The sequence below is a fragment of the Neolamprologus brichardi genome, chromosome 3 (assembly GCF_056152115.1).
Source record: "Neolamprologus brichardi isolate AB-2024 chromosome 3, ASM5615211v1, whole genome shotgun sequence".
In the NCBI taxonomy this organism is placed as follows: Eukaryota; Metazoa; Chordata; class Actinopteri; order Cichliformes; family Cichlidae; genus Neolamprologus; species Neolamprologus brichardi.
Genome location: NC_142106.1, coordinates 41,895,256 through 41,918,474, shown reverse-complemented (window position 1 = coordinate 41,918,474; position 23,219 = coordinate 41,895,256). Strand labels below are relative to the sequence as shown.

The window sequence follows — 23,219 nt, the reverse complement described above, 5'->3', positions numbered from 1 at the left end:
AAACTCAGCTTTAATGTTTTGATGTCGTTTTTAGATTACGCTCAAGGACAGCAGTCTTTGAAGAAGGTAACACTTGTAACAAAGCAATAAATATTTTACGCTGAGATGCTGCTTTAGTGGTGCATTTAGGGCTGTTGGTAACTTTAATAGTTCCTGGTTTGCACAGTTTTTATATGGATAAATAGTTAATGGGCCCATAAAGTGCTCAGTCGGCCTCGCTTGACCTTATCTGCTGACTCAGAAGAAATATAATGAGCAGGGAGCAGCGCATCTTTACGCCCTTTCCTGATATGAAATATGCAATGTTTTATACTACATGCACGATTTAACACTACAGTCTAATGGACTCAGAACCTTTTAAAATTTGGGGTCTCTATTTTGATATTTGGCTATTGTGGTTATTAAAAGGGCCATACTCCCTTTATGCAGTTATGGGAATGCAGCTTATTACAGCTTATAAACTGTGCCTCTGTAGAGAACACAATCTCTCATTTTGGAGAAGCTTATGAATAGATACTGCTGCTGCACGATGCTGGAGGCATGTAATAAACTCACATGAAAGACTTTGAGAAACATCTGGAACCAGCAACTGTTAAAACGATCAATTTGGCCGTGCGGAAACGGACAGAAGTGTTATTGGGTCAGATCTAGAAAGATTACGGTTCTGACTTTAACGGAAAAGTTATTGAGCTGATATGTTCAGATGTTACCTGCAGGAAGTGCTTGTCTAGAAAACGCTAAATAGTCGCCTTTAACTCGTTTTTGTTCAATTATGCAATTCTAAATTTTACCAGACTTTAGATTGGTAGCTGAGTTACTTTGATCTCTGTTGGTATATCATCACTAACTGTTTTTGTTTTCCTTCCTCCTCTTGAACAGGAAGTGAGTGGTTGTGTGTCAGTGTCAATTTACCCACCACAAACAGAGACTCTGGAGTCTTTGTAATCATACAGAAATTACAATACTGGTGTTTGTTTTCGCTCCCTGTTATTTGGAGCAAATGCACATAATCAAGTGATAGACATTTACACTGGAGAAATGACCGTATAAATGAGTGTCACAACAAGAGCAACTCCCTCTGCAGTCTGATGGCGTGTTTGACGGTCTGTCTCGTTTCTCACAGCTCTTCCGGGAGGTGAGGATCATGAAGATGTTGAATCATCCCAACATAGGTGAGTCACCCTGAAACATGAGGTTCAAGTGTGTCGTCACTTGCTGGGAGCCGGTGTTTTTAAGGCCATGTAGCCAGATAATATTAATCCTGCTATTTGTTTTTGGTTTTTCACCCCTTTTTACTTTCATTCTTGCTCTTTGCTCTGCTTCTCCCTTTGTTCTCTTCTTATTCCCTTGCCCCATCACTCCCTCCTCCTCCATTCCTCTTGCTTTGCCTTTCTCTTTCCACATGCAGTCAAGCTCTTTGAGGTGATAGAAACAGAGAAGACTTTGTACCTGGTAATGGAGTACGCTAGTGGAGGTAAGTGCGTGTCACTGTGAAAGGATTCCCCCTAAAAGTTGTCATTCTGTGATAGATCATAAGTAAAGGGAAAAAATAAAAAGACCTTTATAAGCAGGATCATTTGCAAAAAGCTTTATTGTTGATAAATTTGCTGAAAATAAATGCCACTGTAAATGTTATTATAATAATCTATTTGTGTTATTGAGTCAATGTGATGACCAGAGTTTTATTTCTTTCTTTCTCCTGAAAACATGAAATTGGAAAATGCTAGCAGACTGCTTGTTGGTACTGCTGTTGTATCATTATAAGTCAAGTCTGTAATAAAACAGAGTATCAGTAATAAACTCCTAAACGACAACGTTCAGTTCAGTACTCCTCTGACCCTTTATTCTGGAGGCAGGTATCCATTTCCAGCACTAAATCTGCTCTCCTCCTCTTTCTGTCGTCTCCCAGGAGAGGTCTTTGATTACTTGGTGGCTCATGGCAGGATGAAGGAGAAGGAAGCCCGTGCCAAATTCAGACAGGTGTGTTGGGTTGAAAACTGCTGCTTTTTCCCCTCCTTTCACAGAAACTAGTCCAACTTTGTAAGCGTCGTTTGTTTCAAGCCAGTTTGGACTGATATTAAGAGTGTACAGTTTGTACTAAGTCTTGCATCACTAGCTCTCTCTCGAAATTGCTTTTTGGATGAACTCCTAATGAAGAGCTCACTGTTTGAACCTCTCCATCCTGTCATCCCTCCTCCCCCCTGCTTCTCCCGGTTCCCTCTCTCTCGCTCACTTTGTCACTCTCCAGATTGTGTCAGCTGTGCAGTATTGCCATCAGAAGTGTATAGTACACAGAGACCTCAAGGTGAGAACACACTCGAAGGCTTTATTGAATTAGAGTTGGTGTCAAAGCAACCTCCTCCCCTCTCCTCACCTCCACATTTAATCTTCATACAATTGGCTCTTTGAGCTGAAATCCCACCTCCACAAACGAGTCACCCAGACGATATTCACAAAGTCTGTTAAACGCAAACATGCATTGTATACATTTCTCCTCCTATGTCATCGTTTTGTTGTTTTTTGTTATTTTTTCTTTCTGCCAGCTCATCTTAGATTATCCCAAAAACCAAAGCGCACATTATGCACACACAGATCCAAGGCCTCTGGGTCAGTTTGGTTCATAGTATTATTCAGAGTTGTAAATCCTCTTATTGTCCCACCAGACAGACCTGTAGTCAACACATTATCATGATTAGTGGGACAGAAACCTCCTATTTCAAAGTTCTTTCTAGTCTATTTTGGGTTTTTAATGAAATTTTAACAGCTTTTAGCAAGGTCATGGATTTCCTACGGATAACAGTTACTAATGGTTGTCATTTAAAACACACACACAAAAAAAGGCAGGCTGAGAAGTAAGCCGTTTCTGGTTGAGACAGAAGGATTATCATAATGCTTGCCTTCCTTCACATTAACACAATCACTGTTGATCTGAGGGTTGTAAAATAAAATAAAAATAGAGCACAGGCTTATTTCTAAGAAGTGCTCTGAAAGGGTGGCTGTAGACCTGCTGGTATCACCCATATTTGGCCATAAGTAAATTGGTTGGCAAGGTTGTAAACATGTTAATCTTAGACCCTCATACTTAGATTGACCTACTTTTAGAGCCAGCCTCAAGTGGCCACAAGATGAACTGCAGGTTTAGGCACTAATGCCATGGCTTCATTTTTCAGGCCTGCTGTTTGGTCTTACGCTGAGAGCAAATTTTGATGAGTGTGCATTTTCACACAGAGACTAAAATGACCCCATTTGAGTGCCAAGACTTAAAATAAATAAATAAATGAATACTGCATCGTTGATGTCATGCTCTACTGTATCTCTGCTTCTTTTAATGAGAGATAATAAGGTTGATGTGGATGACTAATAGGTAATTAATATCAACAACAAATCATTAAAAACCTGTGATTTTCCTTTTTTAATTTTTTTTTAGCTCAGAGGTTAGAGATGATGTCAGTATTGTATTTAATGTGTGCATGCACACTCTCACACACTCAAACGCACAGAAGCTGCAAAGTATTCAGAGCAAGTGAAAAGGAGAGCGGACCTGTTGCTAGGCAACCCCAGCCTCCTTGCTCACTGGTTCACTTCAAGCTTAAAGATACAAACACGCAGGAAAAAACTGTGGTCTCTCACGTTTACCCATTGTGCGCTGCTTGAACGGCACAGACGATTCCTGTGAAAGCTCTCTTTCCCACACAGCTGTTTATTTTAACCCAAAGAAAAGTGTTTTAGAAATCCATCTGTACCATGAATGTGCTGCCTACAAAGCCATTTGCATGTCAGATCATGTTACATTTGATCCCAAGCTAGTCAGTTTCTTAATTTCACTTTGTCAACAGCTCAGATTTATACTTTTTGTGCCTCTGATCTGATGAGCCCACAAAACAGATCTTAATTGTTTTTCATTTTTTGGCACATTTGCTATGGCGTGGTTTCTTTCCTCCTCTTTATTTGTGCTCCTGTATTTTGAATATAGTAAATGCCCCTTCTTCTGACCTCTCTCCTCGCTGTTTGCCTGCAGGCAGAGAACTTGCTGCTGGACGCAGACATGAACATCAAAATAGCCGACTTTGGCTTCAGTAATGAATTTACTCTGGGGAACAAGCTGGACACGTTCTGCGGCTCCCCGCCCTACGCAGCTCCAGAGCTCTTCCAGGGCAAGAAGTACGACGGGCCTGAGGTGGATGTCTGGAGCCTCGGAGTGATCCTCTACACACTGGTCAGCGGCTCGCTGCCCTTCGATGGACAAAACCTCAAGGTCGGAAGGATGAGTGTGTGTGTTTGTGTGTGTGTGTGTGTGTGTGTGTGTGTGCACGCATTACATAAGTGGAAGTCTGTATTCTGTGGGTGGTTGTAGTATTTGTCATGCTGGTTTCTGTTCCCTCTTCCTGCAGAATGCAGAAATTAAACTCTAGAATGGGTGAAAGTTATTATCTCTCTGCCTGTATTGACTTTCCAAATTTGCATTTGTTGATGATGTGTGTTCGGTGTTTAAAGAGAGGAGATTTAATGTTTCCTGAACTGCTTTTGCTACCAATCATTCACACCACCTATCACACTGTGCATTCAGTCAGTACCCACATGACTCATTCTGGAAGTGCAGACACATTTTGGGTGGGCGATATGACATTGAATGTGATGGTATTGATATTAAAATGCCAGAGAAATATAATCTAGGCTTACTGAGCATGCCTTTTGCTCTACCTCCTATTGAGTTTTATGAAAATGCAGTGCTTGACAGAATAAGCACATTCATTACAGCTGTGTTAACAAGCGTTACTACGTGCATTAACCTGCTCCGTGTCTGAGCACATGAAAGTTGATAAATGAGCTTAAAAAACGTTGAATTGCGATTTTACTCTGTGCCTGGGAACTGGAAGTGCGTTCTCGTATTAAAGCTAAAGTAGAAATACCCACAAGTCAGTGAATTTCATTTAATGCTTATATCACCCACGTCCTGTGCTGCAGCTCTGATTGAATCAGAGCTTTTTGAAATGCTAACCAGCTTATATGAATATGGTTCCTGTTTAATAAAACTGTAATTCATTTGTAAGCATAGATAATGTTTAGCTTGGCTATGTGGAGCCATATCTGATTGAGGTAGGGGAATACTGATGAGATTTCCTCTTCACTCGCATCATAAAGTGTTTAATCTTTACATAAACCTTTGGATGTTTAGTTGCTTTGTTTTGGCCAAATTTATTTTCAAAGGAAAGCTGTGTGTGTGTGTGTTTGTGTTTAAAATTGATGATTGTTTGCGCTTACTGTTGACTTTTCATATACCTGTCCATCTCCAGGAACTGAGAGAGCGCGTGCTACGTGGTAAATACAGGATTCCTTTCTATATGTCCACCGACTGTGAGAACCTGCTCAAAAAGTTCCTCATCCTGAACCCTTCAAAAAGAGGCAGCCTCGAGGTATAACGCACAGCAGTGCCACGCGCACATACACAAGTCACAAAATGACTTTAATTCAGTTACTGCATTTGTTTCCTTGTGAATGAAACGATCATTTCAGCCACCTATATGTAACTGCATGAGTCCTACAGATGTTTTGAATGTAGCTCGTTGCTAAGAATGGTGTTTACAGCCCATATAAGACTGTAAAGTTAGACTTGCTTCATCAACCATATGTGAGTTTGTTGCTGAGGTGCAAAGGGCTTTTTAAAGACTTAGTAAATACCTGTTAAGAGTAATTTAATTTGGTTGCGCTGAATGTGGATGGAAGGTAACTTGCTCGGATGAAAAATATTACTAAGGTGACAGGGAGGGGGGGGGAAGTGTTGCTGCTTGCATTGGCTTGTCGTTGTAGGTTTTCCTTTAATAGCGTATGTAGTTATTCCCGATCCTTGATTGGTCGTGCTAAAACAACCCTATAAATTCAGTTTAATGTTTTTAAAAATGAGTCATGTGCCTGTTCGTTTAAACCCACTTAAGATTGTACGCACTTGTTTCAATCGGCAAAGTGCATCTCGCTCAAACAATGACTGTACAGTCTAATCTGCTTTAAGAAGCCAGTGGATCAATAACTCTTAACTGAACCCTGCTGTGATTGCGCTCAGCTTTTATCAGTCATACAGTCTTTATATAACGTCCCTTTTCATCATCATGGACTCTGCAGCGTATAAGCGATATTGTGGGCTTCATCCTTAAAGTCTAAATGCTTCTGTCAGTGTAGTATCTGAATTGCGACACCGTTAGTTTCCCAGGAGAAAAGTATTGGTGAACTACTACTACTCTGTTCATCTTTCATCCTTCCCCACACTCCTTTCTGCCCATTTGTCCTTTTTGCCAACTCATGCCTCCCTTTATCCGTTTGTTTGGCTTTCTACCAGCAGCAGATAATGAGAGACCGGTGGATGAATGTGGGCTATGAGGAAGAGGAACTCAAACCCTACATCGAACCTCAGCCAGATTATAAGGACCCCAGGAGGACAGGTGGGCAAGAAAAAAAAAAAAAGATGACTCTCTAAACCCCTTTTTCTTCATCACACACAGCCACACCTAAGCCTGTATACATTCTCTTTCTCTTCTTCTTCTTCTTTAATCTTAAGGAGTTATATAAAGTTGGTGTCAGCTCACCGTTCTATTTATAACATGGTTTTACTGTATGTGCAGACATCATGCTGCAGATGGGATTCTCTCAGGAGGAGATCCAGGACTCGCTGGTGAACCAGAAGTACAACGACGTGATGGCCACATACCTGCTTCTGGACTATAGGAACTCTGAGGTTACTCAGGTTTTTTAAATCACGCTTCACCCTGTAATACCAGAGTCATAATAACTATGCAAGGTACTGTTTGTCAGAGCTGAGCTGTCCTTTATGAAGAAGTGACTCTATCTTTATACATCTTCTTTTTAATAATATGTAATAATATTTTTTTTAGTCCTTTGTTTATGTGACCTACACCAGTTTCTTTCTCTTTTTCTCTCGTATTAAGACGTCTGTTTTGGTTTTTCCCTCAGCTTGATGAAGGTGGCATCAAACCTCGGCCGGGAAGTGATGTAAGCAACATAAATGCTCCCTCCCCGCTTCATAAGGTATAATGAGAACACATAATGTCTTCAGCTAGCGCTTAATGAGGTTTCCCCAACTCCAGCAAGTGACACAGATACACTGACTTGACCACATACATGTAGCAAAAGCTCTTTACTTTGATGTTTGAGGCTCTTAATCATACACATAGGTCATGGCTTCTACATGAAACTATCCCGTTGTGTATTGAAGCATGTTAAATGCTGCTCTGACCTTTTGTGTATCTTTTCTCTGTTTAAGGTACAGCGCAGCGTGTCATCCAACCAGAAGCCTCAGAACCGCCGAACCACCGACCAGGGTGAGATTGGTGTGTGTTGAAGGGGAACACTGGAGACATAGTTGTGTTGTAGACATGTAGATTTAGGCTGGAATAAAGGTTAACAAGGAGAATGAACAAGGAAGAGACGGTTAAGCGAAGGAAGTAGAAGAGTGAGTGCATGAGTAGAGGGCTTGCTATGACTGCTTCTTGATTGATTAAAGTAAAAAAGGAAGTGACAAACCAGCAGACAAAGCAGAAGAAAGGTCCAAGGTTCAAGCCTATTAAGTGCTGGTCTGACGCACTGTCTTCCTTTTTTTTCCCCCAGGCTCCTCCTACTCCAAAAGGGGAGGTCAGACAGACAACCGGTCAGCAGGGGAGGATTCTGGGAGGAAGGGTTCATCAGGCAGCTCCACCACCAAGGTGCCGGCCAGTCCTCTGGCCTCGTCCGACCGCAAGAAGAGTGGCACACCCTCCACCGTGAGACCTAATACCCATACTGCTGATATATTTGCATTTAAGCCGCATCAAAAACACAAAGCGTTGTGTTTGCGTCATCGCTTGGTACACACACAAATTCCCAAACATGCGCACAAGTCACTGCTGCGTCTGCAGAGCTGTAATTTTTGCCCTTTAGTGTATGCTGTCATCAGCCATAATTACTCACATGCTGTGGTCCAAAGATCAAAATAATTCCTAGTTAATTATCAAACTAAATAAAACAAGTGGCCTTTAAACTATGAACATCTTAACTGCTCTGTGAAAGTGAAACTGTGCGGGTGTGGAGCTGTTACACTGCCGTGCTATGTAGTTGCTTTTACATTAGAAGATAGTTAGATAAGGCCTTTATCTTTAAGTTATATACACCCAAAACGTCTCACCAGGGATGAGAGCAGCGTCCACAAACCTGGTGAAGAACTTGATGTTTCACAGCCTTGTGCCGGGCTCAGGCCTCCGAGAACGAGAGCTCAGAAGCTCGTCTTTCCAGTTACTCGCACAACCCTGAACAAAGAGAACATGCATTCCACAGCACATCCGCCCGCATTGGTTACATCTTCGCTCATTTAATGACATAAGCACGTGTCACATGCCTTAAGTGCATTCACCCGCTCTCATCTGCTCAGCTGGCATCAATTGGCAGAACCCTGAGGGAGTCTTATAACCTTAACGTCTGACACAGGAAGTGCCTGACAGGGATCTGTATTTGACGCCTACCATCAAACATTAAACTAAAACGTAACTGTAAAGGTCGAGCGTGCATTTGAAAAATATTTTAGGAAATTTCATGTCCAACCGTTTTGGTTTAAAGCCCCTGGACAGACTTCGTGGTAGGACTGTGTGGGTGTTTAGAAACTTTGTTTGTTGCACCTGTCAGCTCGACACGCCTTTAGACATTTATTAATCATTTATCTGTGGGCTTTGGTGACATAACAGACATGTATTATAGCTCTGCCCAACCTCAAACTGTGCAGAGCTTAACTGTCATTCTCATGGAAAGTGCACACGTGGGAGTGGAGAGGTTTCAAATGACTATTCAACATGGCAAGGTGAAAATGAATTGGGGTTTTTTCTTGTGTCATTCACAGATAATTTGGACGAGGGTGCATAAAAATTAATTTGATCCGGGAAATTCTCTTAAGCGCTTATTACGGAGGTTTTTCATTCATATTAGGTTGTTTAAGCTGCTTGTCCTTTTTCCATTGAGAAGTTTGCTGAAAGGCTGTTCCCTGGATACCTTGGTGGGGTCATCAACCCTTAATCAAACCTTTGTCCCTTGTTTCTAACATTTCTGTTTTGATGCTCCTCCGTTTCAGAATAGCATCCTGTCCACCGGTACCGGCCGCAGTCGGAATTCTCCTCTGACCGACAGAGCCACTCTCGACCAGAGCATTCAGAACGGCAAAGACAGGTACGCAAACACACGCACACTAAATACACACACAGAATTACAAATGAGAGAAGACAAGGGCAAACACAGCCACTCAGGCTTCTCACAGGCACTCTTTCTCATCATTCAAAGCCCAACTAGTTGCTTTGAGGCAGCGCCGCGTCTTCACTCATATACACATAATACAAACACACACTCACCATGGTTTGTGAATGAAGCAGGCCCACAGCTGTCTCAGTGACTGAATCCCAGACCTTGGCTGGTACTCTCCAGAGCTCTGCCAGCTGGCTCAGGGAGGCCCGCAGCCTTCCCCCAGGGTGGGGTGAGTTCTGCTGGACATGGAAATCGGGCTCTCTCGGGAATTTAGGCCAAACCTCCAGAAGATTACAGATTACTCGTGATGGCCTGATGAAGGCCGGGAGAAAGCCCCGACGTGCAAGCGCATCCAAGTGTGCAGGTTTACGTACTTCAAACTCTATAAAAACGCACAATAGAAGTGTGACACCTATAAGTCCCTCCACAGTCCCTTCAGGTGTCACACCCATGCTGCACCAAGATAAAAGAAGTGCTGCACCAAGGTAAAAGAAGGTGCAGAAGTGACATTAATCCTATAAAATCCCAGATGGCTAAAAGCAGCATTTAAGTTAAATAATCGACTAGTCCCCATTTTCTTTAGCCTTAAGTCAAGCTTCCATCTTTTCCCCCCTCCTTGTTCACTGGAACGAGCTACTGTGGAGTTTTATGGAGTATTCCCCCTATTTTCCACTTTCTAATTTCTCATTTTAAACTTTCTGCGTGTGATTCATCCTCCCGGCTCTCCTCTCATCCTGGATCCCCTTTCGGTTTTTAAAAGAACGGTCCAAATCTTGTTGCCCTCTGACGGTTCTGCGCGTGCTAACTTCTGGTCTCAAGCAGCTCATAACACGTCCCCGCATACAGCTATACGCACATCACTCATGCTTAACCCAGCCATGTGCTTTGTGGGCTTTTTCATGAGCATTAAACATAAAACCAAACCATAATCCCTACTAGGACGCAGCATTCATGGTCATGGTTCATACTGCTTTGTTTACCTGTTCATGTGTCCGTCTCAAATGACCCCATTTTTCCCAACGTGGCGCGCCACCTACAGTATGGCAGATTCAGTTGAATCCAAGTAGAGGCTGTAAAATCAAGTCTCCTCTGCGTTCACTGTTGGAAACGGTCATTTGAGACAGCATTGCTTTTTAGTACTGTGGGTCTGTTAACTATGGTAGGCTCTGCTAACTCAGTGGTTGTCATCTGCTTTGATTTTAAAGTTACTTTATTTGATCATCACTAATGCTTTGAAGTTTGGGCTTTTATACTTGTTATACCCTACCCACACCACCCCCCCCCCTTTCTGTCCTTTTCTAATTTCCTTAATTTGGCTTCTTTTATCTGCTGCTGAGCCTCCCTCTGGAGTTGCTCACATTTTCTTGGCACCTCCTTCCTTTGTTTTATTCCAGCTTCCCTTTTCCCCCTCTTCTTGTCCTTATATTAATCTTTCTTCTTATTTCTTTCTTTTCCTCCGCTCTCTCTAAGGAGATTAGAGACTTGTGATGGAATATTAACTCTTAGTGGCACTATATGGTCCCCGCGTTCACCTCCTAATAGGCTTACATATGCACAAATACATCCACTCACATGCAGAGAGGCGGCTGGGCATGCACAAATTTCAACACGAGTCATTCACACTCACTACACACTGGGTTATCCAGTTAATATTTTCCATCACTAGCCATGCTAATCCCTGTGTTTCTCTCAGCTGTGTGTTTGTTTTCTGTGTAAAGGTCCCTCTTTCTCTCAGTGTTCATTCTTCCACACTCTCTTGATATCTCTTGTCTCTCCACGGTACCACTCTCCGCTGTCCCTTACACTCTGTGTGTGTGTCTGTCTGTTTTTTCTCTTGTGCATGTGGATAAGGTCAAGTTAACGGCGTCGGTAATGTGCAGAGCTTTGTAGGCTGTAGCAGCCTCCTGATTAGCAGAGGGTTCAAAGAGGAACTCAGCTTTTTGTTTGTTTGTTTTCTTAGGTAATTCATAAGATATGTCAGTTGTGCAACTTTGTAGATGATAAAATAGATGGAAAAAGTTTGGATTGTTTACATTTGAGGAGGTATGTGAAAGTGGTAAGTCAGGAACTGCAAGCTCTGATCTCCTACCCAGCTGCTTTACTGTAAGAAACTAAACTTGTTAACGTGTCATTTGCTGGAATCTGCATTTTTGGCATGACTGTTTGCAAAGGAAACAGTTTGTTGTCAGAATTGACTTAATATAGCACATTTTGCTTCTATCAGTAGTATTTATTTTGAAAATGTAACGAAACAAATTTGTCCTAAAAGAGGCAACAAAGCACATTTATCTACTGATGGGGGAACTTAACAGGAAAAATATCGTTTGTTATTTTACTGTGTACATAAAGGACGTCGAGTTTTCGAGTGTGTTTTTCGTTTTTCCCCGGTGATGTATACACGTAAGTGGCCGATCTCTGCTGAACGCTCTGTTCAGAGGTTTTGTCAGGCTGATGCCTTCTCGGTGCCAGTTTGACGTCTGTGTTGAACTCACAGATGCACGAGTGCAGGTGGTCAGAACTTTGGGGCATTGCGCTAAAGATAGAAGCTACATTACGCTAAAGCCTCGCGTTGTCATGGAGGGAAGATCTGGCAGATTTTATACCGAAATGAAGGCACGGATTTATTTATCTCTTTAATTTATAGGCAAAACTTTGTTTTTACTGTGTGTTTATTGACTTTATCCACATAATTTGACTTTCTGCTGTGTGTGAGTGTGTGAGAGATAAGAAGCTGGTCTCTTGTGCTCTGCCCTCTGTGTCACGTACATTTTTTTATGTAAAGCTAAAGGGACAGGCAGCCTTTTGAATGAGGTTTCACAATGAAGCAATGTTCACAGCAACGCACTGGCCCTCCTCCTTTGTTCCAGTGTGTGTGTGTGTGTGTGTGTTTTCTGTCGCTCTTTGTTTCTACTTCCTCTGTTCTTCCTCTTGTGTCCTGTTTTCTCTGCTCTTCTCTCTCCCCCCCCCCCTCCCCCCCTCCCCCCCTTACAGTGTATGATAAGTGCTGCTTCTAACCATACTCCACTTCACCTCCCTGCCCACCTACACACAAACCCCGCCCGGTGTGCTTGTGTTTTGTTTTTGTTTTGTTTTTTTTGGGGTGGATGTTTGATTGTGTCTCTGTTTGGCGTGCCTGTCCTGTCTTACTCACGTTTGTGGGTGTGTTTGCATATACGTGTGTGTGTGTGTTGGGCGGGGCACTCCTCCTCCTCTTCCTCCCCGTCCTTCCTCTCAGCCTAAACACTCCGGGTTCCCGCGCCTCCACTGCCTCAGCCGCTGCCGTCCTCTCCTCCTCCTCATCCTCGCGTCCCCGCCACCACAAGTCCCTGTCCTCCTCCAATCATCCATGCCCCTCTGACCTGCACGCACCACGGCCCAGGCAAGTCTCTCACACTCTTTTTGTCTTTCACACACACACACCTCTGCTCAGATCATCATCTTTCCTGCAGTGGACACAAAAGAAAAAGAAGAGATGAAGACGGGATAAAGTGATTTACCCCAAGCACACTAAGAAAGGTCCTCAGATTGTGCTACACCTGCTCATCTACACTAAATGCAGAATTGATTAAAAGCTTCTAAAAATATGACTAAATGCAGCTGATTACAGGACCAAACATCACAAAACAGTAAAGTGTAAAGTAATCAGAAAAAAAATCCTCTTTTTCTTATGATGGATATCCTGCATAAAGCTTACGGTCACTGTATAACTTCATGGTAACAATTATTCCCCCCATGACGAAGCAGAACTGTGAAGAAACGTGCAGCAGCAAACACACTAAGTGAGGCTCTGCTGCTGCTATTCTTGCTGTGATATGCACTGTCTGCATGTATACATTCTCCACTATAACATCACCATACTGAGATGGTCAACATTTCTAAGGCTTGCAATCATAGGCTCACCAGTTACTTAGCAACGGCCAGGAAGTACATCGTGGAGCTCAGAAAAGCTGCACAATTGTGGAGATGTTGACACAGCTCGTCTTTGGCCAGTCACTCACATTCAAAGCTCTCGTCTATCAGTGGAGACATAACTGAGCAGGCAGGATTTGAGAACAAGATGAGCAGGTTCATTTTTTTTATTTTTTAAGCTGTCTGTAGCTCTAACAGGCCAGAGCTGTTTTTCTACTTGTTTTTGTTTCCTCGCAGCACAAACCATCTGCGGACTAACAAGAATTATGTCTCTATTCTCAGAAGCCTTAATAGATTGCATAAGAATCTTGGTTTTGATAATCCTACACTATTTTCTCAGTCCAGCGTATAAAATAGAAAAGCTGAAGGAGCGGACAATCCCTGCGTTGTGTCATTTAGAGGAAATAAAAGAATGTGCAGTTGCTCTGGGGAGAACCAGACAAATTACAGATGTAGCTGTGTTACTTTCTGTTTATGTGAAAACACCTTTGTGTTATCTGTTGCATGTCCTCTATAGGTATTTTCCCTTTGTCCCCGATTTGATATTATGGCACACATTGTGTTTGTTGATGAGGGTTTTCCCCGGCTGGTAGAAATGCTTTTCAGCTGTTTGTGGGAATTTATCCACCTTTAAGGTTTCCCAGCCTCAGTGTTTTGTTCCCAAAGGCTCTTTGAGGAAGATTTTCCCCTCATACAGTCTCTCTGATATATGTAATCCTCCCTCAGTTATGAATTTGCCTGGGAAAACCCCATTTTCATCTATTAAGCATTAACTGTGCTCTGACATTGTTTCTGTGAGTCAGTGAAATGAAGTAATGACCCGAGGATCCTACTGGTCATATGTGTGTGAAATGCCTGTGTGTATTTGCCATCTGTGTGTTTGTCTGTATATGTTGCTCTGTTGGCTAGCTCCCCTGCTTCACAGTGTTTGTTTCACGGGCTACTTTAACATTTTTGGGCTTTAGTTCAGACAGCTGTGTCTCGCAGAACAAGGTGGAAGGACTGCATGTGTCCCTCAGCTACCTTAACTTCAGTCTGCAGACCCTCCAGCCATTTTTGTGATAGCTTTCGACCCTTTTTTAAAACAAAAAAAGATGTCTGACTGATTCCACCCATGCACGTGTTAAGGTGGCCCTTTTTGGCTGTATGTGGTTTTGTCTGCTCTATGTTGAAGTCTTGTTCTGTTGCATGCGTCGTTCAGCAGTCAGCTTGGGCTGTTCAGAACCTGGTTGGGAACGCTGGAGAGAAGGTACCGCTTCAACACGTAGACTGTACCCTGAGTGATGATTAGGCACCTTGTTTTTCCAGAACATAATCTGTACCCTTAACTCACATCCATTCCTGTTTGATACATCTAGTCTGAAATCTTTCTGAGTGACGTGTTCATAACAGTACTGCCATAAAGCAGGTTGGTGCTGAAACGTATATAGGGTAGGTGCAGACTACAATATGACCCTGAACCACCTTTTCTCCACTACTTCACTTAATGTGCAATGAGAAGGAAAATAGGTTTAAACCAATCAGAAATATTAACCAGTCTGATTAAGTTTATCATCTTCAACTAAAACACTGGTCCCTACTAATCTGCCTCGTCCAGCTTTTCTCTCCTTGAATTTGCATCTGTGTGTGTGTGTGTGTTGGATACCTTTGATCTACTGGACAGCATGATCACATCTACATCAAATTAAAGGACACCCTTGAGCTGTTTTTCGCTCCGTCTCACTGGTGCTTTGAATGAGCCTCTTCTTTCGTTTTTGTTCTTGATTTTGAAGCTGTCAGTGGGATTGTGCAGGACCGTTTGGTTTCTGTTGCACTTGAGAAACTGCATTTTTGATCAGCACCACCTGCTCTCATAAGAGCTCAGCAATCATTCGAGCTAGACTGTGATCATACCAGTTACTGGCAACAACTTTCAGCTGGTAGGCAACTGTTAAGATGGGCACCTGAAGCGTCCGAGCGGACTTGCTACATTGCCAATGAGTGTTCATTTTTGTATTGCTACTCTTCTGTGTTGGTGTTTATCTGTGTGTGTGCATGCATTTGTGCTTGTTTGTTGCCATCTGCTGCAGACGTGCTGCAGCCACACGCTGTCATGGAAGATGCACATCCCTACAAAGCAAATCCAGCCTTTTAGCTCAGTGACTGCAACCAGTCACTGAGCTAAAAGCGTTCTCGTGTGTGTCTGTGTGCGTGCATGTGCACGGGCCACTGACCTCATGTGGCTCTAAATACTGACTTGAGGGATTAGATGAAACACGACCTTGCGCTGAAGTTAACAGCTCATCAGAAGGAGGTGATTTTTAATCTTTAGCTGTTGGACTAATTGTATGTTCCTGTCCCACACTCTTCTCCACTGCAATCCTCTCTCTTCATCCCTTTTCTCTCCTCCTGCATCTCCTCCCACACTTTACTTTCGTCTACTTCATCCTTCTCTTTCCGCGTTTCCTTTATCTCCTCTCTTCTGTTGTCTCCTGTCCCATATCCATCACCATTCTTTATTATTTTCACCTCCTCGTTCCCACCTCTTTACTTATCGCACCTTCAAACCTTTTATTGCTCACAAAAAACGTTTCGCACTTCTTTCCTCCTCCTCATGACCACTTCTCCGCTGTCCTTCCTCTGTGTCGCCTTTTCTTTACCATCCTTCCTTCTCTTTGTCTCCTTCTTGTCTTTCCACCCTCTCTCCTGTAGTGCCCCGGCGCAGCGGGCACCTGGCGCCTCCCCTTCTGCCCACAACATCAGCAGCGCCGCCGTGTCAGACCGTACCAATTTCTCCAGAGGGGTGGGCATCCGCAGCACGTTCCACGCAGGTCAGCAGCGTAGTGCCCGGGACCAGCATGGCTCCGCCTACCCCGGCGGGCCTGCTTCTCCATCACTGTCGCATGGCAACAGCCAGGCCCGAAGAACACATGGCGCCACGGGGATTTTCAGCAAGTTCACATCCAAGTTTGTACGCAAGTGAGTAACGGGCGTAAGCCGCACACAAAAAGTAAACACTGGTTAGTTGATGTTTGATTCTGTAGCGTTAGAGAGCAACAGAAGGAAGTCGAAAAACCTGAAGTACAGGAGAGGACGTGTAGAAGGAGGAAGCGTGGAGTTTGGTAAATGCAAAGCAGTTGTGATAACAGCCAGTCTATTTATTATCCAGTTACCAGTGCAGTTTAAAGTCTATGAGGTTTCAGCTTGAACCAGAAAATGACTAAGTTTCCATTACAAGTCATTTTGATGTTCTCCGAGGAACATTGTACTCTGTGGCCGTATCATCACTGAGTACTTTTTTAAAGGGGCTGGTCTCGTCTGTCACTAACCACGCGCTGATCTGTAACTGTGCTCAGAGCAGAAAGGGAGAGGAAGGGAACAGCTGTGCGTCCTCTATAATTTTGCTTGGAGCAGTGGTGACGGAGGAGTAATTTTGGTTGTGGTTCCAGTCTGGCCTAGTTTTCATCTCAGTCTTGTAGTGCAGGTTGCAGCAGTGAAGCCGCTGATCAGGGTACCTGATTGTAATAAAAGGCAGCACTGTTTATTTTGATATTTATAACTTTCTCTGGAAGTAAAGTGAACTTTTCCTGCTTTGATCTGGCTGTCTAACTCTGCTGGGTAAATACAGGATACTGATTTTTACATTTGTCAAATAAGTTTCAGTTTCAGGAGAATTTGATGTTGCTGATGTTAAAAAATGTTTAAGTAATCAAACAATGAGGCTAATGTGATCTAATGTTTCCTACTTTAGCATTTCCAGCAGCTGTTCTGCGTATGTGGACTTTGGACCCGACTCCAAATAAACTGCACTGTCAGTGTTTGTCATATAGGAAGAAGAATAGCATTCTGAGTAAATAATGCAGATTTTAGTGGATTTATTATTGGTTTTATTGGTCTTAGAAGATTTGTTGACTGACTCATTCCAGTGAACTACCATAAACCACATGAACACAGTTAATTTCAGATGCATGGCCTGCAGGTTGTTTTACACTTGGCAAAGTTGATTAAGTAACAGATGTTACATTTAAGATATCATATAAGATATTATTTTCCTGGATGATTGAGAATGCATCAAGACGAAGATATCATATACTTAATGAGAGGAGTTTTTAATGTAGCTACCTCACAGTGAGAACAAATGTTAGGATGAGAGATGCTCAGAACAGGAAGTGAAAACCTCTGACAAAAGGGAGAAAAGTTCCAAGTGAGCAATGTGTCACAGCCACCATATAAGGTTTTTTTGTTCTTTTATCCTGTGTGTGTGTGTGTGTGTGTGTGTGTGTGTGTGTGTGTGTGTGTGTGTGAGGAGAGAATATGTTTGCTTGTATTTTTAGTTGTTTTTGTCTGCTTAAAAAATGATCATATGTGTAGCCTACGTGCATGGTGTAGAGTCTGTCTGCGTGTAGGGTACAGGCACAGCCACTCTCCAGGCCTCCCACTCAGAGATACTGTAGCTCCGTGGTGACAGTATCCATGGTTACACCGGAGATATCACTTTTCCCTCAACTATAAATACCGCTACTGGGGACACCTTGATACACATGCTCTCACACACAGACAGTTATGTGCCTGTAGCACAGCAGGCAGACAGATTGTGTTGCATTTGTACATTTTGACCAGTCTCTCTGTCTGTCTCTCTCACTCACACACACACACACACACACACACACACACACACACACACACACACACACACACACACACACACACACACACACACGGTAAATCTGTGTGTTTTGTTACCGTATCACATAAGCGCCCTGGTCTGGAGAGCGATGGTTTGTCTGTGTTAAAGGAGATAAAAGTTGTTGCTTAACGTCTGCTTTTCTTTTTTCTTTGTGTCATTTGTACATGTGTGATTTGTGTTTTTATAGCAGCTGTTCTCTCGCCTTCTCTCTTTCTTTTGAAAGTTTTATCACATTTGAACTTTTCACCTCACAAACGCTTCTTTTCAGGATCATCCCGGACATCTTTGTGTAAGGGAGGGGAGTGTGTTCAGAGCGAGCCCGTTAAATCCCTCTGAGGTGTTTTTGTTCACACATTCACACCAATAAAGGGTACATCTAAACACGTTCAGATTGCACGTCGACAGCAGTGCAGTAACTTCTTCTTTTTGTTGTTGTTGTTGTCCTTCTTCTCTTTGTGTTAACTGTGGTGTTGTTTGCCGTTTCAATCCCAAGTGAGTCTGGACTGATTTTTCTTTTTTCTGTTGAAGTTGGCTCCTCAGAGGGCAGCTTTGTCTTTTACAAGAACGTCATTGATATATGCGTTTTACACATACGTTTTTTTTTCTCTTTCTTTATCCCTCTTTTGTTTTTGTAGAAATCTCTCGTTCAGGTTTCCGAGAAGGTAGGCAACATCCCCAACGTTAAATATAACCCCTTGATTTATATAAACACACATCTCTTCTTTATATATATTTTACATATATATATGCATATATATATAAATACTTCCTCCCCTTTTGGTGTTTCGTGCAGCTTTTTGTTGAGATCTTCCTTTTGTGCCTTGAGCCTTTATCTTTTCACCTTTTTGTTGTTGTTTTTTTTGTTTCTCTGTGGTTTGGCCCCTTTGTTTTTTGAGCCTTCTGATTTTGATTGCTGTGTTTTGGTCCATTTTCTTTCTCTTTTTAAAAATGTATTTCATTTTACTAACTCCCCTCCCTCACCCAGCCATCCACTCACTTAACTCACTCACTCCATCATCACGTGGCACATTAACACCTCACTCATCTTCCTCTTCGTCCCTCCATCGTCCCTCCCGCCCACCTCTACTTCATCCTCACCCCACATTTGTTTTCCAGTTAGATTGTGTGTGAGCTTGCATCTCCCTGTAGAGTCCCAGATTTAGGTCAAAGCTTAATGACGAATCCATCATCAAACTCATCCATTCCCTCATTTAACCCGTTCATAGCTCGAGGTGCCAGTCATGTTGTTACTCTGGATCATAGTAAAATGTAAAACTAGTGAGGCAATACTAAAACGTGTCATGTCGCTGACCACGATTTACAATAAATAAGTCGGTGTAGAAATAACAGAAGCACAGCAATAGAACCAGTAGTCTCTTTAAAGTGTGGCTAACCATTATCCCAGCTAACCAAACCATCACCCATTTCACCTTCCTGCTTTCATTAGTTTGGTCTCCGTAAGCTGAATTGCCTTAGCCACGCAGGCTAAAGGTGTCCTGTTGTTAGATCCCAGTGGGGAGGTAGCTTGTAATAACTCCCCGTCAGCATACGGTTGTAGTTGTGGACGAAGTCAGAGAGGAGGAGAGGGCCAAGGAGGGACGGGGCTGCACTATTTCCTGGAGGCTGCACTCTTTCCACTCATTCATTGCTCTGTTCTCACTGTAGCACTGGCTCTCTAACAGCAGCGGAAACACAAGTGGATGGCTTTGACCTACAGTGGCTGGAAAAGAAGCTGTTTTTTAATGCTGTGAATATATAAACACAATTACATTTGTTTCACATTTACGCACTGAGCACACTGAGCTCAGTGTGTCTGTGTGCGTACATTAAGATAAAAACACACACATTATTTCCATGTCCATCTACATATTTAGTCTAAATGAAAGACACGTGTTGACACATTTTACATTTCTGTATGTACACAACCAGACTGGACATGTCTCCTGATTAGTGTATTGGATGATTTTAACCAGCAGGTCTTAGAGTGGACCATTGCTCCACCTGCTGGCTTAAAGCTGTTACTTTATTATCACGGTGATATTATTATAGCTGTTTTCTCTAAGCTGTTTAGTGACTCTAAAAATATTTCAAATTGAAAATGTAATAGTAGAAAAACTATAGGGTGAAATCTAAAGCTACTGCTAAACACATGACTAAATAGTCATATTTCCAGTGATTATTATACCTGTATGTTGGGACTGAGTAAGCTGTATTTAAAATCAATTAATCATCTGATCAGTCTTTTGTTTTCTCTTTCACGGGAAAACAAAAGACTGATCACGGTCACGGTGTTCCTACTCTGGGAGCCATTTTGCATCCCTTCGTATTAAGTTAAATGGCAATGGGATGCAAAATGGCACAATGACTTTACATTGTTACAGAATTCCTCATCTACAGTTTGTTTTGGGGTCTCCCCACACCCCACACTCCTCCTCGTCATTTCCACTGTGCTATATTTTTAACCATGGCTTCTTTTGCAGAAGGTATTTGACATGGTGTTTCTGGTCATTCTTCCCCCCATTTTCTTTTCAATAATGTAAAACAAGAATTTTGTCTTTATCTGAAACAAACTGAATTGCAAATCATGTGTTGAATTTTTCCATGTTCGTGTCACTTTCCTGGCATCGTCTGCACGTGTTTGGCTGTTGTCTGTGTTTTTCTGTTTGTCGTCTGCTTTTCTTGCTTTAGTCTCGTTTGTGTGCGTTCGTTGTTGTTTGCAGGTGTGAGAGAGGATGCGTGTGCATATGTCAAATGTTAGATGGGCTGCAAGTTCATGTGTTGTTTACAGGGAGTGTGTGTGTGTGTGTGTGTGTGTGTGTGTGTGTGTGTGTGTGTGTGTGTGTGTGTGTGTGTGTGTGTGTGAGAGAGGTAAACAGCTTTCGTGTAGGTCAAGTGTTACTAATACAGGTTTTAACGCAGTGCTGGGATTATTAATGCTCCTAACCTCCTCCTAGCAACAGGACTTGCCCTCACCATGCCGACCATTCTCTTCCAAACCATTCCGTTTTGTATCTAAACAGTTCCACTTCATGATGTGTTCCATGTTTGTTGGATTCCACTCCATTCCAAAGTGTTACACCATTTACCCCACCGTTCCATTTTGTGAAAGTCCATGCTGTTCCATACTCTTCAAATTACCCCATTTCTGGTCCACAGTGAGCCGTTCCATTTGTGGCTAGCTATTTCATTCGGACTCGCTTCATTCTTAATTTATTTCGACTCATAAACATTTTCTCATCCATCCCAGAGCGAGTTGAACCAGTTCCTTAAATTCCACCTTATAACTTGGGTGTTTTCTAGGTGGAGTTTTCTAACATTAAAACAGGTTGAACAAGTCCATAGTGATGCATTGAATCTTTTGTTGTTGTTGGGTTGTTGTTTTTTTAGCGTTAGTAAATACATGTTAATGTTGGCAGCAGCAGATGGCTTCCCCTACATGAGCGAGGTTCTTCCACATGTTTCTTCCTGTTAAAAGGGAGTTTTTCCTTCCCACTGTCTGACTGTTGGGGATTTCTGTCTTATTGTAGGGTCTGTACCTTACATTATACAACTATTTATATTGGCAGCTGCTGTTTTGATTTGGCGTTGTTTAGATAAGCTGAATTGAACTTGTTAAATTCCACTGAGTGGTGGTACTATGATAGTGTTTGCTCACAGTGGACTGGTATAACCTGGAACACCTGCCACAGCAGTGCATTGTGGGCTGTGGAGTCCTCAGACTTTTAGGCAGTTGGAGTGGAATTCAATATTTGGCACACACACTTGAAGTGGTTGGCTTGGAAGGTTGAGGCGGGCATGGTGAGCGGCGTGACTGTGTTCAGCCAGCTGGTTTCCTGTCTGTGTAAGAGCCCACTTGTTGCCATAAACCCTTAAAAAAATATAAAGACTAAACTTGTGTTGATTTTTTTTTTTCGAGGGGTCCATATGAGGGAGAGGGTGATGATGAGGGGAGCAGGTGAGATACAGAACAAACAAAAAAACTCCCACAAACCTCCCAGACTCTACCGAATCGCCTTTCAATCAGTAGAGTGGAAGAAATGAGTAGATGATCTGAGCTTGTTGTGAATGGTGGGGGCCGGGGTAAGGGGCAAGCTGTGGATGTGTAATTAGTTGGTGATGGTGGTAACGGTTTAACCAATCAGGGGATGGGAGATGAGAGGTGAATGGTAGTATCTTAGAGACTGAGAGTGATGGTGCGGAGGTTGATGCTGCATGGTGGTGCCTGTGTGTGAAGGGAAAATCAGAATCCAAGCGCCCCCGATGTGCGTTTGTGTGCTCGCACACCCGAAACGCAAACGCGCACTCGGGCCTGATCGACCCGCGTGCTGCCCGGCGAGTCGTGTGCACAAACGCACACAGGGGTGCTCAAATTTTTCTTTTTGTCTTCATTCATTTCCACAATCCTCATTATTTCCTTCCTCTGCATTCCTCCTCCTTCCACCTTTTTGTCTCTGCTCTTTAAATAATTCTGATTTCTCACACTTTTCTCCTCATTTTCTCTTTGCTTATGCCCATCCTCCCTCCTTTTCCTGCCTTCTCCCCTTCCTTCCTTTTCTCCACCCTTCTTGCCCCTCCCCTATCTGTCCCTCTGGCCTCTCTTTTCCCTTTTATCTTTCCCCCTCTCTCGCACTATCTCCTCCTCCTCCACCCTCCCATCGCTCCACACAGGCCTGTGCTGACCAGTACTGTAGACAAGTCCGAGAAGACGTCCGGTGGTTTGTCCTCCTCTTCTAACAACGATGAGAACAACTCGTCTCCAGGATCTGGAAACACTGGTGGGTTCATGACAATTTGACCCTTCTCAACTCAGTTTTGGTCATTTTATATGTGACAGATACACAACACAGCAATGGAGGACATCTAGGCGATAGTATACCAGGGTGGTGTTTTTTCTGCTGCCGCTTCCCTTTTTGCGAAGGTTCAAAAATGGCAGGTTTGATATTTCTGAAGGAGAGAAGAAGAAGTGATGCCATTGAGTGGCCAATCGGCAGCGTGCTCTCTGTTTACATCACATTTTCAGATCAACTCGGCTCGCTTGGAACCCTGATCGAGCAGGAACTAAAGTACCAGGTGCTACCACTTAATGGAAAACCCTAAAAACAGAGTCCAGACAAGCTGAGTAGGTACTCGTGGAAAAGGGCTATAAGAGAAACTCTACTTTTGGTTTGGTGAACGAGGTCTACTAAACCACTAGAGAGCGCTGTTGAGATCAGATATGGCAGATTCGATAAGTAGCTACATTTCCTGAAAATTGATCATCTCTGGGATTTTAAAGTTCCCTCATTCAGGCACACTAAATCCACCTCTGGTGCTGGTGAGGTCAGCATTTCTTTTTAGACAATCGTCTTAATGAGGTTTTAAATTAGACATTATT

The 23,219-nt window shown here is 42.9% G+C and overlaps 1 protein-coding gene across 7 annotated transcripts in view; it reads left to right on the top strand.

The window, feature by feature from the left end:
• The window catches only part of mark2b (MAP/microtubule affinity-regulating kinase 2b), a 50,046-nt gene that overhangs the window by 24,049 nt on the left and 2,778 nt on the right, over positions 1 to 23,219 (top strand). Inside the window, exons 4-20 of one of the 7 annotated variants that reach the window (XM_035912842.2) lie at positions 1,124 to 1,172; positions 1,409 to 1,474; positions 1,910 to 1,980; positions 2,249 to 2,305; positions 4,019 to 4,255; positions 5,295 to 5,414; positions 6,335 to 6,434; positions 6,615 to 6,727; positions 6,964 to 7,038; positions 7,274 to 7,331; positions 7,618 to 7,769; positions 9,104 to 9,198; positions 12,506 to 12,649; positions 15,871 to 16,137; positions 18,481 to 18,507; positions 21,762 to 21,800; positions 22,514 to 22,620. In XM_035912842.2, the coding sequence (XP_035768735.1) occupies positions 1,124 to 1,172; positions 1,409 to 1,474; positions 1,910 to 1,980; positions 2,249 to 2,305; positions 4,019 to 4,255; positions 5,295 to 5,414; positions 6,335 to 6,434; positions 6,615 to 6,727; positions 6,964 to 7,038; positions 7,274 to 7,331; positions 7,618 to 7,769; positions 9,104 to 9,198; positions 12,506 to 12,649; positions 15,871 to 16,137; positions 18,481 to 18,507; positions 21,762 to 21,800; positions 22,514 to 22,620 (1,777 nt within the window). Of the gene's footprint in view, positions 1 to 1,123; positions 1,173 to 1,408; positions 1,475 to 1,909; positions 1,981 to 2,248; positions 2,306 to 4,018; positions 4,256 to 5,294; positions 5,415 to 6,331; positions 6,435 to 6,614; positions 6,728 to 6,963; positions 7,039 to 7,273; positions 7,332 to 7,617; positions 7,770 to 9,103; positions 9,199 to 12,505; positions 12,650 to 15,870; positions 16,138 to 18,480; positions 18,508 to 21,761; positions 21,801 to 22,513; positions 22,621 to 23,219 lie in introns of all 7 variants that reach the window. The other 6 variants (XM_035912843.2, XM_035912841.2, XM_035912845.2 and 3 more) reach the window with 6 other exon arrangements.